The 11,119-nt window shown below is 41.1% G+C and overlaps 1 protein-coding gene across 1 annotated transcript in view; it reads right to left on the reverse strand.

Moving 5' to 3' along the window:
- LOC139730716 (26S proteasome non-ATPase regulatory subunit 11B-like) overlaps positions 1–10,763 on the reverse strand; it is a 286,575-nt gene extending 275,812 nt beyond the window's left edge. The window contains exon 1 of the mRNA XM_071641582.1: positions 10,640–10,763. Within this exon, the coding sequence (XP_071497683.1) occupies positions 10,640–10,748 (109 nt within the window). The 5' untranslated portion in view covers positions 10,749–10,763. The remainder of the gene's footprint in view (positions 1–10,639) is intronic.
- Between the last annotated feature and the right edge of the window lie 356 nt (positions 10,764–11,119).

The following is an 11,119-nucleotide window of genomic DNA, read 5'->3' on the forward strand; positions in this document are numbered from 1 at the left end:
GCACGGCTGTAGTCACCATCGCCACGACAGACTTAGCTGTATGCAGGGCGCTCATACTAGTGGTGCCACCCACGACAGGCTTAGCTGTATGCTGTGGGGGAGCGGAAAGCGGAATTTCCATCCCGCGATATCTCGTGAATAAAAATCCACTTCCGAAGCAAAGTCAGCTCTAACTGAGCTATAAATAATAACAATCCACAATATGATAAGATATTGCGACGATGCACAGTTAAAAGGACGAATAAAACTTGATTTAGACTGCGATGAGGGAACTTAGCCCCTCGTGCAAAACGTGCGAAGAAGCGATATGACTGCGCGCGCGTTGAGCGGGCTCTCACTGTGAGTTCTTGCGTAAACTCACGAAATAAAATTTGTTTCAGTTTATCGTGACCATATTTTGCTTGAAAATCGCTTGTGACTGTATTCCGTATATTTCTATGTCTATTGCTCTTCCTCGACTCTTGGCTATCCTTTCACTCTCAGACAACATTAGTGATGTGTTTCTTTTCCAAGAAGGGAAGGGATATTGTGTCTGTACGAGAAGTATTATGTCTATCTATGATGTAGCAGTGAACAGCATGTCTCATTCATTCCATAGTCATCCATCTTACCGCCACCCTTCCACGGTCAAGCTCTTATCGTTCTCTGGTTTTCTCATCAAGATCTTCTGATACGCTGACAGCCACTTTCAGTTCCCACTTCCTTTCTGCTCCCCCTGTCATTTATCTTCACCTCATCACATGAGCGATGTAAATATAAACAACACCGGAAAGTCACCCGGACATGTTTTGTAAACATGACTGGAGAACAATGAATAAAGAACACTTGCATTTTGACTCCAGAGCCAAGCAGTCATGCCTCCATTATTCTCCCACTGAGTCAAAGAGTCCAACTTCATCCTCATACACAAAAACATAAAACAAACCTTCTGAGTATCGAATCTTGTTTTATTCACGGATAAACGAACTTTTGGAATAACAAACTTTATATTCAAAGCAAGACAATAAGTTTAATTCTGATCAATAGTTTGACATCGTTTATTTCTTAGCTGGGAAGCAAGAGATAATTCAGAAAAGAAACACAGACGGAATGTGAAATATTTAAAGCAACTAAATGAGATTAAATCTTAGTAGGTTTGTTTGCTTGTTTGTTTGTTTGTTTGTTTTTTGATGGGGGGTCATTTTCGTAGTACTCACGTAAGGTTCGCTGATGCGAAAATGATATTCCGAAACACGCAAATTCCCTACACATTATACTTAGTAGATGTTCGTATATACCTATAGTGTGAAAATGAATGATAATGATTCATAATCCGAAAGAGCACAAATGTTGTGATTGCGTATATCCGGACGTGAAATCAAGTTGGTTAGTCTAAAAACGGATTACAAAACTTATCATTATGATGATGATTACTATCATTATTGTCAGGAAGCTGTTACTATTTGATTAACGAGCACTTGTTTGTTGTTTTTTCCGTTGTCGGATTAGCAAACATTCGGAGTGCCAACCCTTGTTTTGTTTTCTAATAAACAAACTTTCAGAACAATGAAATTTCAGAGTAACAAACTGTAATCATTTCATTTGGGCATTGGGGATAGTTCAGAAAAGAAATATAGACGGGAGGAAAATCTTAAGGCAAGAAATACGTTGGATTCTTTAATAGTTTGACAATGTTTATTCATTTTCGTAGTGTTCATTATTCCAAAAAAAAAATACACGGTTTGCTATTCCGATGGGTCGTTATTCTGTATACGAAACACGCATATTCCATATGCCTACATGTTTTTTTATTCGAAAATGTAATTATGGTTTATCAGTCTGATTTGTGGCATTATTCTGAAAGTTCATCAATCTGAAACGAATTACGTAGCACACAACTACTCTATACGCCGAATATTTCGCGAGGTTTTTATTTTCGCGAATTTCGCGAGTCAGGTGCTATTCACGAAATTAAAGACGCGCGAAAATATTGACTCTGATCCTGATGTGAATGTGACGTACGCGTGTACACTTCTTCGTTCAGTACAGGACTCCATGATCGCGAATTTAACCACTCACGAAATCGTCGGGAATTCCCGATTCGCGAAAATTTAGACTCGCGAAATATATGGCGTATACAGTAATTGGGCTTACTTCTTTCGTTTTCGGATAAACGTACATTCAGATTACCAGATCTTCTTTTGTTTTTGAGTGAAAAATCCTTCGAAAGAACAATTTTTTTTTAGTTTCGTTAATTTGTGTGCACGGTATTTATCATTCCCTAAAGAATTGAAAAAAGGATTCGTATTCTGATAATTTGTTATTTCGAATTTTAAAAGAGCAAAATCCCTGTGCCGATGTTTTTCTTCCGAAAATGTCATTTGCAGCACTTACATTGTAAAAAAAAAAAAAGTTTTGTCAATCTGAAAACGAATTGTAATTCACTTTTAGAATAACTTTATTATTTCTTCATTGGCTTAACGTACCTTTAGAATAAAGAACTTTCAGAGAAACAAACAGTAGTAAACATTTTTTTTTCTCTTTCTTCAATCGATCAATGGGCGGACAATTCAGAATCCAGAAGTATTTAAACCAGGAAAATAAGTTATAGTTTACTTATTTCTTTTATTGGTTAGTACAGATAATTCTGATAAGAAATGGAAAAAAAAAAGAAATAGCCTTAATTGAGGCCAGATAAATGAAAGAAATAAAGAATCATAACATTTGTAAGCCTGGCTGGGTCTTCGCCCTGGGGCTTCGACTTGAGCAAACATTCTTTCCCAGTTCATCCCCCAGGCCCCAGACTGCTTATAACCTCCAAGAATGCGCCAGTACGCGTGGTTTCTTTCGTTGAATACGGTAGTCTCTTCCTAAAGGCCGTGTCACACCAGCCTTGCGTGCGACTTGCAAAGAACAATTTTGACTACCCGGAGGTCCCCGTAGATATCCGCACATGACAGTACCTAGCATGTATCTCAAAAGTAGTCGCCCGGAGGTGCGCACGCATATTTTTTTACCCGCAACCGTGTTTAGGCCCTGTCACACCTTTCCGGGCAAGCTACTCGGGCTTGTTACGTGTAGGGATTTTCTAGCATACCGGACATTCCTGAGGGCGGAAAAGGATTTGTGCGAGTCAGCGCATGTGTCTTACTTGCTGGACGCGTTATACTTGCGAGTATACTGTGTGACCTTTGTACCAGTCGCGTGGGGGCTGACAACTTAGTGAAGGAATTCCTCTAATGGAATGGCTGAAATCTCACAGAATTTCATTATCGTGGCTGCATACGAGACTGCGAAGTACCTGCGTGGGAATTGCCTGGGAAGTACTGCTGCTAAGGGTCTCCTACTGGCGTTCTGCGTGGACCTCTACGGGCATTCCCGCGACTCACCCGGAAAAAGTTTTGGTCATGCTCAAAACTTGGCTGCGGTTAAATCGGACTTGCGTGAGCACCTCCGGGCAACTACGCGCTAGATACTGTCAGGTGCGGACCAACTGCGGAGAGCTCCTTGAAGTAAATTTGTTTCCCCGCAAGTCAAGCCGCAGAAGTCCCCCCGTACGTTACGACAAGGCATGAATGAAAATTGCAAACATTCTTGTTCGCCCGCTGACTATGTGCTGGAAACTACCTCCTCGCCACAAGCCCGCGTTATGGTGTGACACGGCCTTTACCTACCCCCTCCCCCTTCCCCAAGTCTGGCACCTTGCCATAGTGGGATTTTTCTTTTTTCTTGGTAAAGTTGGTGTTAAAAATACAGTACACTTGACTGCGCGTTAGGGACGTGTTTTTCATGCCTATCTGAACTACGTACAATGTACAATAGAGTCTACTGTGTTCTACGTACACATGGAGCACTCTGCTCACAGCGAGTCACGCACCACACTCGACTTACCTGCTACTGCATGCAGGTACGCCACGCCACGGCATTCCCGCGAGCAGAAAATGGCATGCGGCAGGCAGTTTCTTCTGCTGCTGCTTCTTTTACTGTCAAAAATTCGCCTTTGTCACCACAGAACATTTTTTAGACGCATATTGTATTGGAATATAAACAAACTTTCTTCAAGAGCAATGAGTGTTGGTGTTGCATCGCAATATGCAATAGGCACTAGGGCTTCTTCAGTTCAAGTAAGTGTTCGACAGTAAGGTTGAAATCTATACATCGCTAAACAGTCGTTCAGGTTTGAGCTTGCGTATGCATGATTTCATGGGTTTGTTGGAGGGAAAATGTGAGGAAAAAGGGTGGCTTTTAAATTATTTGTTTGCCGGATTTGGGCAAGCATTTTTCCCTCTTATTCCAAAACTCTTCCCGACTTTGATTTTCACTTGCCGCGGGAAAGCGCTCACTGTAATTTCACTCGCGGTATGTGTATCCCGTACTGGTAGCGTGCAAAAATGTGTGCAGTTTTCCATAGCCAAGTGACGTACCATGACGCACCCCACGGTTCAGAATAATGCGTGTAATTTTCCATAGCCAAGTGACGTACCATGACGCACCCCTCGGTCAAAAATTTGACCGACAATGATGGGATTTTGACCCACCCCTTGGTTAAAAATTTGACGGACAAACCTTGGAAAATGACGCACACCTGGGTCACAAATTTGACTGACCAAACCAGGAAATGATGCACCCATGTCCGGGGGTAGTGGGGTGAGTCATTACATTGACAAGTGCATAAAAGCTGCTCATGTCCAACCTTGTCAAAAGCTTTTGAGAAATCCATGATTATAACATCTGTTTGACGCCTTTCATCCAAGTTCCTGTGTAGATCGCTTGTGAAACCTAGTAATGTTCTTAGGGAAGCCATATTGCAGGGGAAAGATAATGTTGTTTTCGTCCCCGTGCTTCATAATTTTGCTGGCTAAGAGTTTTAAGACGTGTTCCATTAGTTTGCAGCAGATACACGTATGTCAGTGAAAATGGGGCAGTAGTTTACAGGAGTAGATCGATTACCTTTCTTGTAGACTGGTACATTTGCTTCATGCCAATCATTTGGTATTTCACTCAATTCATATGACAACCGGAATATATTACAATGAATTGGAGCCAGAATTTTTGCCAGCTGCTTCAAGACTCGTGGAGTTATACCATCCTGTCCTGGGGCTTTGCGGAATTAAATTAAACCACAAAGCAACTTCTCTTCACCCTTTGATGTAAACACAATAATTTATCCCCATTTCTTTAAAGTCTGAGGTTTCTGGTAGTAAGTCATTCGGTATGGCGATGGGTGTTTCCTTGGTGAAAACACTTTTGAACTGGGTAATCATGTAGAAATGCACACCATGCACACCTACCATTTCCTTCCTTAATTTGTCAATGAAAACTTCTTGTGGCTATCAGAAATGTCAAGATGGACCATATCTGACGGTTTAATGAAATTTCATAGGCAATTACAGAAGAAAAGTAGCTAATTTTGACTCAAAAGTATGCCGATCGACGGCTGTGTCAGCATAGCATGATGGATGATCGATTATGTGGAAGAGCGATATAACGATGATAATCGATCGTTGTAGTCTGTGATACAGCCGCTTGTTTGGTGTTTAACCACAATAATTACGTCGGCTCGACAGTATAAATATGTGGAAGAAAGAAAGTGATCTTGATGCGTCTGATTTTTATCGCTTTAGTTAATTTTCTCCTGCGTGTGACTGTATATCTGTCAACATTTTTTGCTGACTAAATGATGGAAGGATAATACATGTATGTGTACAAAACTGTCAAAGATATATGAAAAAATGGGAATTATCCATCATGAATATTGCACAATAAAATGGATTTTTACTACAAAACGAAAGCAAATTTTGGGGTTGCAGTTTTTGTATACATAATTAAAAAAATGAAATGGAAAAATGAATAGGCCCTACTATCATAAAAACAATTACTTTCTACGAACTTATCAATTAAAAACATATTACCATTTCTATTTCAATATTCTGTTTCTTTTTAGGTAGAATGAGCACTTTATGAGAAGTCCACCATATTAATATATGATTGTATAACATGTCACTTTTTGTAATACTTTTCTCATTAATTTATCAAATTAGGCCTATAAATTATGTAGATTACTAGAAACAAATCCCCTTTGAATTCAACTTCCTTCTCATCTTATTTTCTCTCTCTCTCTCCCTCTTAATAGCCTACAGAACCTTTTTCTTCCACTTTTCCTTCAACCTCATTCTATTCCCTTCAACACTATTCAAATTGAATTATCATTATCAACTTTTGTCATGATAAAATCAATAATTGCCACAATTCTTAAAGAAAGGATGTCTAAATCCTGGTATAAATAATCTGTATCAATAATTTGAATAGTGATAATCATGATAGCGGCAATGAAAACAAAGAATTATCACCAAAGCTCACTTGAGCCTTCGACTCAGGTGAGCTAATAATAAGAAAAAAATATGAAAAAGAAAGTAGGGGCTACACAATAACACATATTGCACGAGTCCAGTTCGATATTGTTAGTAAGCGGCTAATTAGAGACTACCAGAATCGATTATAATCGTTGACATCGTTCTCTGCGAAATCGGTGCACTACTTACGTCGGAGACTATGTTCATGACCGACGTACTTTTCAACTCCAATTTCTCATTTTTCCTCCCTTTTTGGCTTTCTAATTCCATGAAAACTCTCTGATATGGTTCAATTTAGCATCTCCAATACTATAGCTGCACAAAATTTGATTGACAAACGGCGAAGCGAACGGTAGGTGTGCATTTCTACATGATTACCTTGAACAGTTGGTTCAGCGCTTCAGCTTTTGCCATCGGATTAGTAATCGTAATATCGTCGTTGGGGTGACAAGACCTTGTATCCCCTGCAGTTTTGGTGAAAATGACATTTTTGGATTAATGGTCAGATAATTAGTTTTATGTCCTGTCCAAATCCTAGATGTCGATTTACCAGTACCCAAAAAATGAAGCCACCACGGCATGTCAAAGGAATATCTATCCCATTGGATACAGTGCTTTGGCTACCATGTTTTTTTGCTCTCCTGAACATTTGACATTTTGTAAGATACGAGGTCTTGTCGCCCCACCAGCGATATACTATCACTTTTCACCAGTTCTTTTAACTTTAATATTCCTGTATTATCAGTCCTGTTGTGTTTAATGAAGCCCTAGCCCCGGAGACCATGCCGCTACGCGGCGGGGTCCTGGTGGCTACCTCGCAGTTTCGCTAAAGTGAGAATCACGAACAACTCCCTATTGCCACATACAGCGACTTCACTAATAAACCATGGCTAAATTTCTATCATAAACACAGTGACAACTAGAAATTGGTGCTCGGCGGGTCGCGCAGCCGAGCACATGTATCCCCCGAACCCACAGCATCATACATCATCGCAATATATAGAGCTCACACAGAAATTCCATAAATCAATACAGTTATCATGGCAACAATGATCCTGTCCACATTTTGCCTCTGGGTACTAAATTTGATGACAATAATATGATGCAGCGGTGTAACTCTGCAGAATCTAAAGTATCCTGTGGTAGTACCTGTGAGGGAATACAATTATAGAGTAATCTGGATGCACTGTAAACCTAACCCTCTTCCAATCTGCGAATTGGATGAATTTGGGATAAAAATGTATAATATGGCAATAGGTGACAACAGGTATCAATGCAGACAATTTTTTTTTTTTTTTTTTTTGGGGGGGGGGGGGTTTGTTTCCACTTCTGATATCTTATTGTTTTGTTAACTGACAAAGCGGGTTCCACGACAAATGCTGTGATGACAAATGCTCCGCCAAGGAATCCTAGCGTTGAAGCGCACATAAAGCTTAACGCTTACCCTAATCCAAATCTTTAGTCTGCCTTGAACCTAACACCCAATCATACCCATGAGACTAACTCTGTCTCTAGAGAGGTATCAATGCAGGAGCAATTGTCGCCAGAGCATATGCCATGTCACCGACAAAGTATGGAAGTGTACCTTGTGCTACTGAAGTGGTGTAGCAGTTATTGTCAATAGGGGCATTGCCTCAAGAGCAGCAGTGACTTTGGGTTCACAGTAAAGAGCGTCTTCTGTGTAGTCAGTGATGTACAGGCCTTCTAAACTTCGGACACGGCTTAAAGCAACATACTGCATTCCTGCTAGGAATGTGCCTTTGCAGCTAACTACACAGGACTGGAGAGTCTTCCCTTGTGTCTTGTGTACTGTGCATGCCCAGGCCAGTCGAAGAGGATATTGGTGTCGTGTGATGTTCACGTTCTGGAATATGAATTGTTCAGTAGCTGGTGTAATCTGGACGCAGGTAGGAGGGAGTTGAGTAGGAGGAGGAGTGAGTCGTCTGCTGTTGACACTTACGTCATGATTATCAAATAAGACCCATACACACTTTGGTTGTCCAAGGTTGGTTTTTGTGGAAGCAATGTGCATAACAGTCCCCATTACACCATTGCACAGCCCGTCTGCTACATCCAAATTGGTGGTGAGCATGATGCGGGCATTGTTGGCTATCCTGACAGTGGCCTGAAGCATAGTATTCACCTTGGGTGCTGGGCTGTCACGTTTTTTAGTTGAGCCTCCACGAGAGTGAGTGACATCTGATGCATGAACTGTGATAGCACCAGAACATCTGTCTAGCTGGATGTTGTTGAAATTATCTACATCTCTGTTGTGTGGATAGAGGTGTAAAATGTTGTCTGGAACTTGGCACATTAACCCATTGCCTTGGTTCTTCTCACCAATTTATCTGGAAACTGCAAAATTTTCCACATTTTTTAGGAGTAAGCGGCCTGCCCTAGTGGAGAGCCTTGCTGCCATTTTGAACGTGTATATCCATTAGTACGCATCTACGCATGCGTGAATAATGACGTCAACGTTACGGAAGCTCAAGGATATGAATAATGCATCATCGCACGGTGCATAATTACAAGGTGAAATGAATATGCATTAAAAAGTTCATTTTTTTTGACGTGTATCATTAATTTATGAATATTTACACCTGTAGCGAGTAGTACAGTAGCCTTTTGTCAAGGCCCTCTCGCTGTATGGTGTAGAGAGCCCAGCCGAGTAAGGTAGCGCGACTCGCTTCGCACCGTTCGCTCGTCCATTACAGCGAGAGAGGGCCTTGACAAAAGGCTAGCAATGTGAATGTTATTGTGAGTTTAGTGAGCATCGGTGAGCTGAAGATACAGTAATTCGCCTTACAAGACAACATTTTCTGCATCATAAGCGATGAAATGCATCAGTCGCCGATTGGAATCATTTAGGTTTGATCGACCCATGTAAGTATTCCTAGTAGTTTTTGTTGAAAAATTAAGGAAATATAGTGCCGGAACGGCACCCGTTTAGTATGGTTGGGTGTTCATAATACCGGACACCTAACGTTTTTCTATCAATACATAGAATCGTGAAAAATCTCACAATTTGCCTGAAATTTTACTCACGTGTGGAGAAAATACTCCGGATTCACAAGCGCGCAGTGAAAATGCGATCTGAGGTACGCGCTCTTAGATGGCGGCTTCGAACGCGTGGGGTGTCATTTTTTCCGCACTCAGTTGCCCTGCTCATTTCAACCGACCACCCTGACAATACGTATAAAGGGCACTTAAATGCGTTTTTTCGACAGGCCGCTGTTTTTTTCTAGCCGTCATTTTTTCCCCAATAATATTTGAATATATTTTGAATCCTTCGATATTACTTTTGAAGGACTGTTTGATGAATGTGACTTGATTTTCATTAGGAAACTTTTCATCGTAATTGAAATAAATTAGATGAGTCGGTTTGTTTTTTCACATTCATTTCTCGTTTCTGCATCAACTCGTACGGTCGTAGCGGGCGACAAAATGTTATGTCATGTGTATGTGTAACGTGTGTGCACGATCGTACAAGCGGCGGTGACAATTTTGCGGTCAAAATCATCAAATTTATTACGGAAGGATACTCTACATCTAACAACGAGTCAGCAAAGGTAGGCCTAGTTATGTAGTTACACGATAAACCTTATTTGATTTTGCTAAATTTCGGTAATTTAGAGATAATACTTAGTTGTTTTCGCCACATTTTACTCGGTAGCGTAGCCAGTGAAGAATCGAACACCGTTGCCCGTAGTCCCATGCGTACATTTTCTTTCTGTACGCGCAATGCCATTAAAATGCGTGGTCGGTCGTTATGGACCCGGTCGGTGGATTGAAAACCTACCATACAACATTAAGATCTGAATGCGAAAACGGCGCAGCCCCAACGCTGCACGTTGGGGCTGGTCGCAGTTAATGAAGCCCCAAATTCTCTTCTGTCCTGTGCATCATTTAACAGGCATTACAGCACATCCCCCTCTTTACACAAATACAAGGGCAAGGCCGCTATATTAATCATGCGAAAAAAAGAGAGAACACCTTTAATGAGCTTACTAAACAGTCAACACATAACAGGCGACATAGTGGCTCTAGTAAAGTCATAACCCCCATAGACCGCAAAGCGACAGACACTTCAAGCGGTATTCAAATGCAGTGCGTGCGGCTACAGCATGACCAAGCAAATCATAGAACTCAACATTACTGAGCTAACAATAGGCCTATCTTCTATAGTAATTGTAGTATAGAACTACACCCAGTCTAGACCCATCCGAAATATAAAGATATTCTGTAACATTTTCATTCATATGAATGATCTGTGCCAACTAATAGACGTCTAAGTCGAAAATACGAACCAATGCTGTGAAACAATGCACGAGCTGCAATTTCGTCACTAGAAACGAGAGTGACTGCTCTCTGAAATTCGTCCTCCATTGTAATGCTTCGTTGTGACGATGATTGCATGCCTGCCTAGCTAGCGCCTACCTCAACGCCTGATACGTTGCTAGATAAATCCTTCGACCATGTGTATACGGCGGCACTGTCTGGTGTACACAGGAGAGCCGGCCAAGGCGCAGCCCGCCCTCTAAGATCCCAGATGACCAAGTACAACTCTTGGTCGAAAAATGAAACGTTGCCGAAAAGTGCGCCAAGTAGCGTTCATCGGCTAAAGTTTCGCAGTGAGCTGTACATTCCCGATATGTTTGTGTCAGACCACGACAGGATAAGGAATTTTCCGTAAAGATTCATGAGTAAATCTAAGAATTGGTGCAGTGCATTAAAATGCACCAATAGTTACACCCAACCATCAACAGGTTTATCATCATTACGATTTC

This window comes from Diadema antillarum, unplaced genomic scaffold (assembly GCF_040938485.1).
Source record: "Diadema antillarum isolate AM-2024a unplaced genomic scaffold, OU_Dant_1.0 seq00000329_RagTag, whole genome shotgun sequence".
Lineage (NCBI taxonomy): Eukaryota > Metazoa > Echinodermata > Echinoidea > Diadematoida > Diadematidae > Diadema > Diadema antillarum.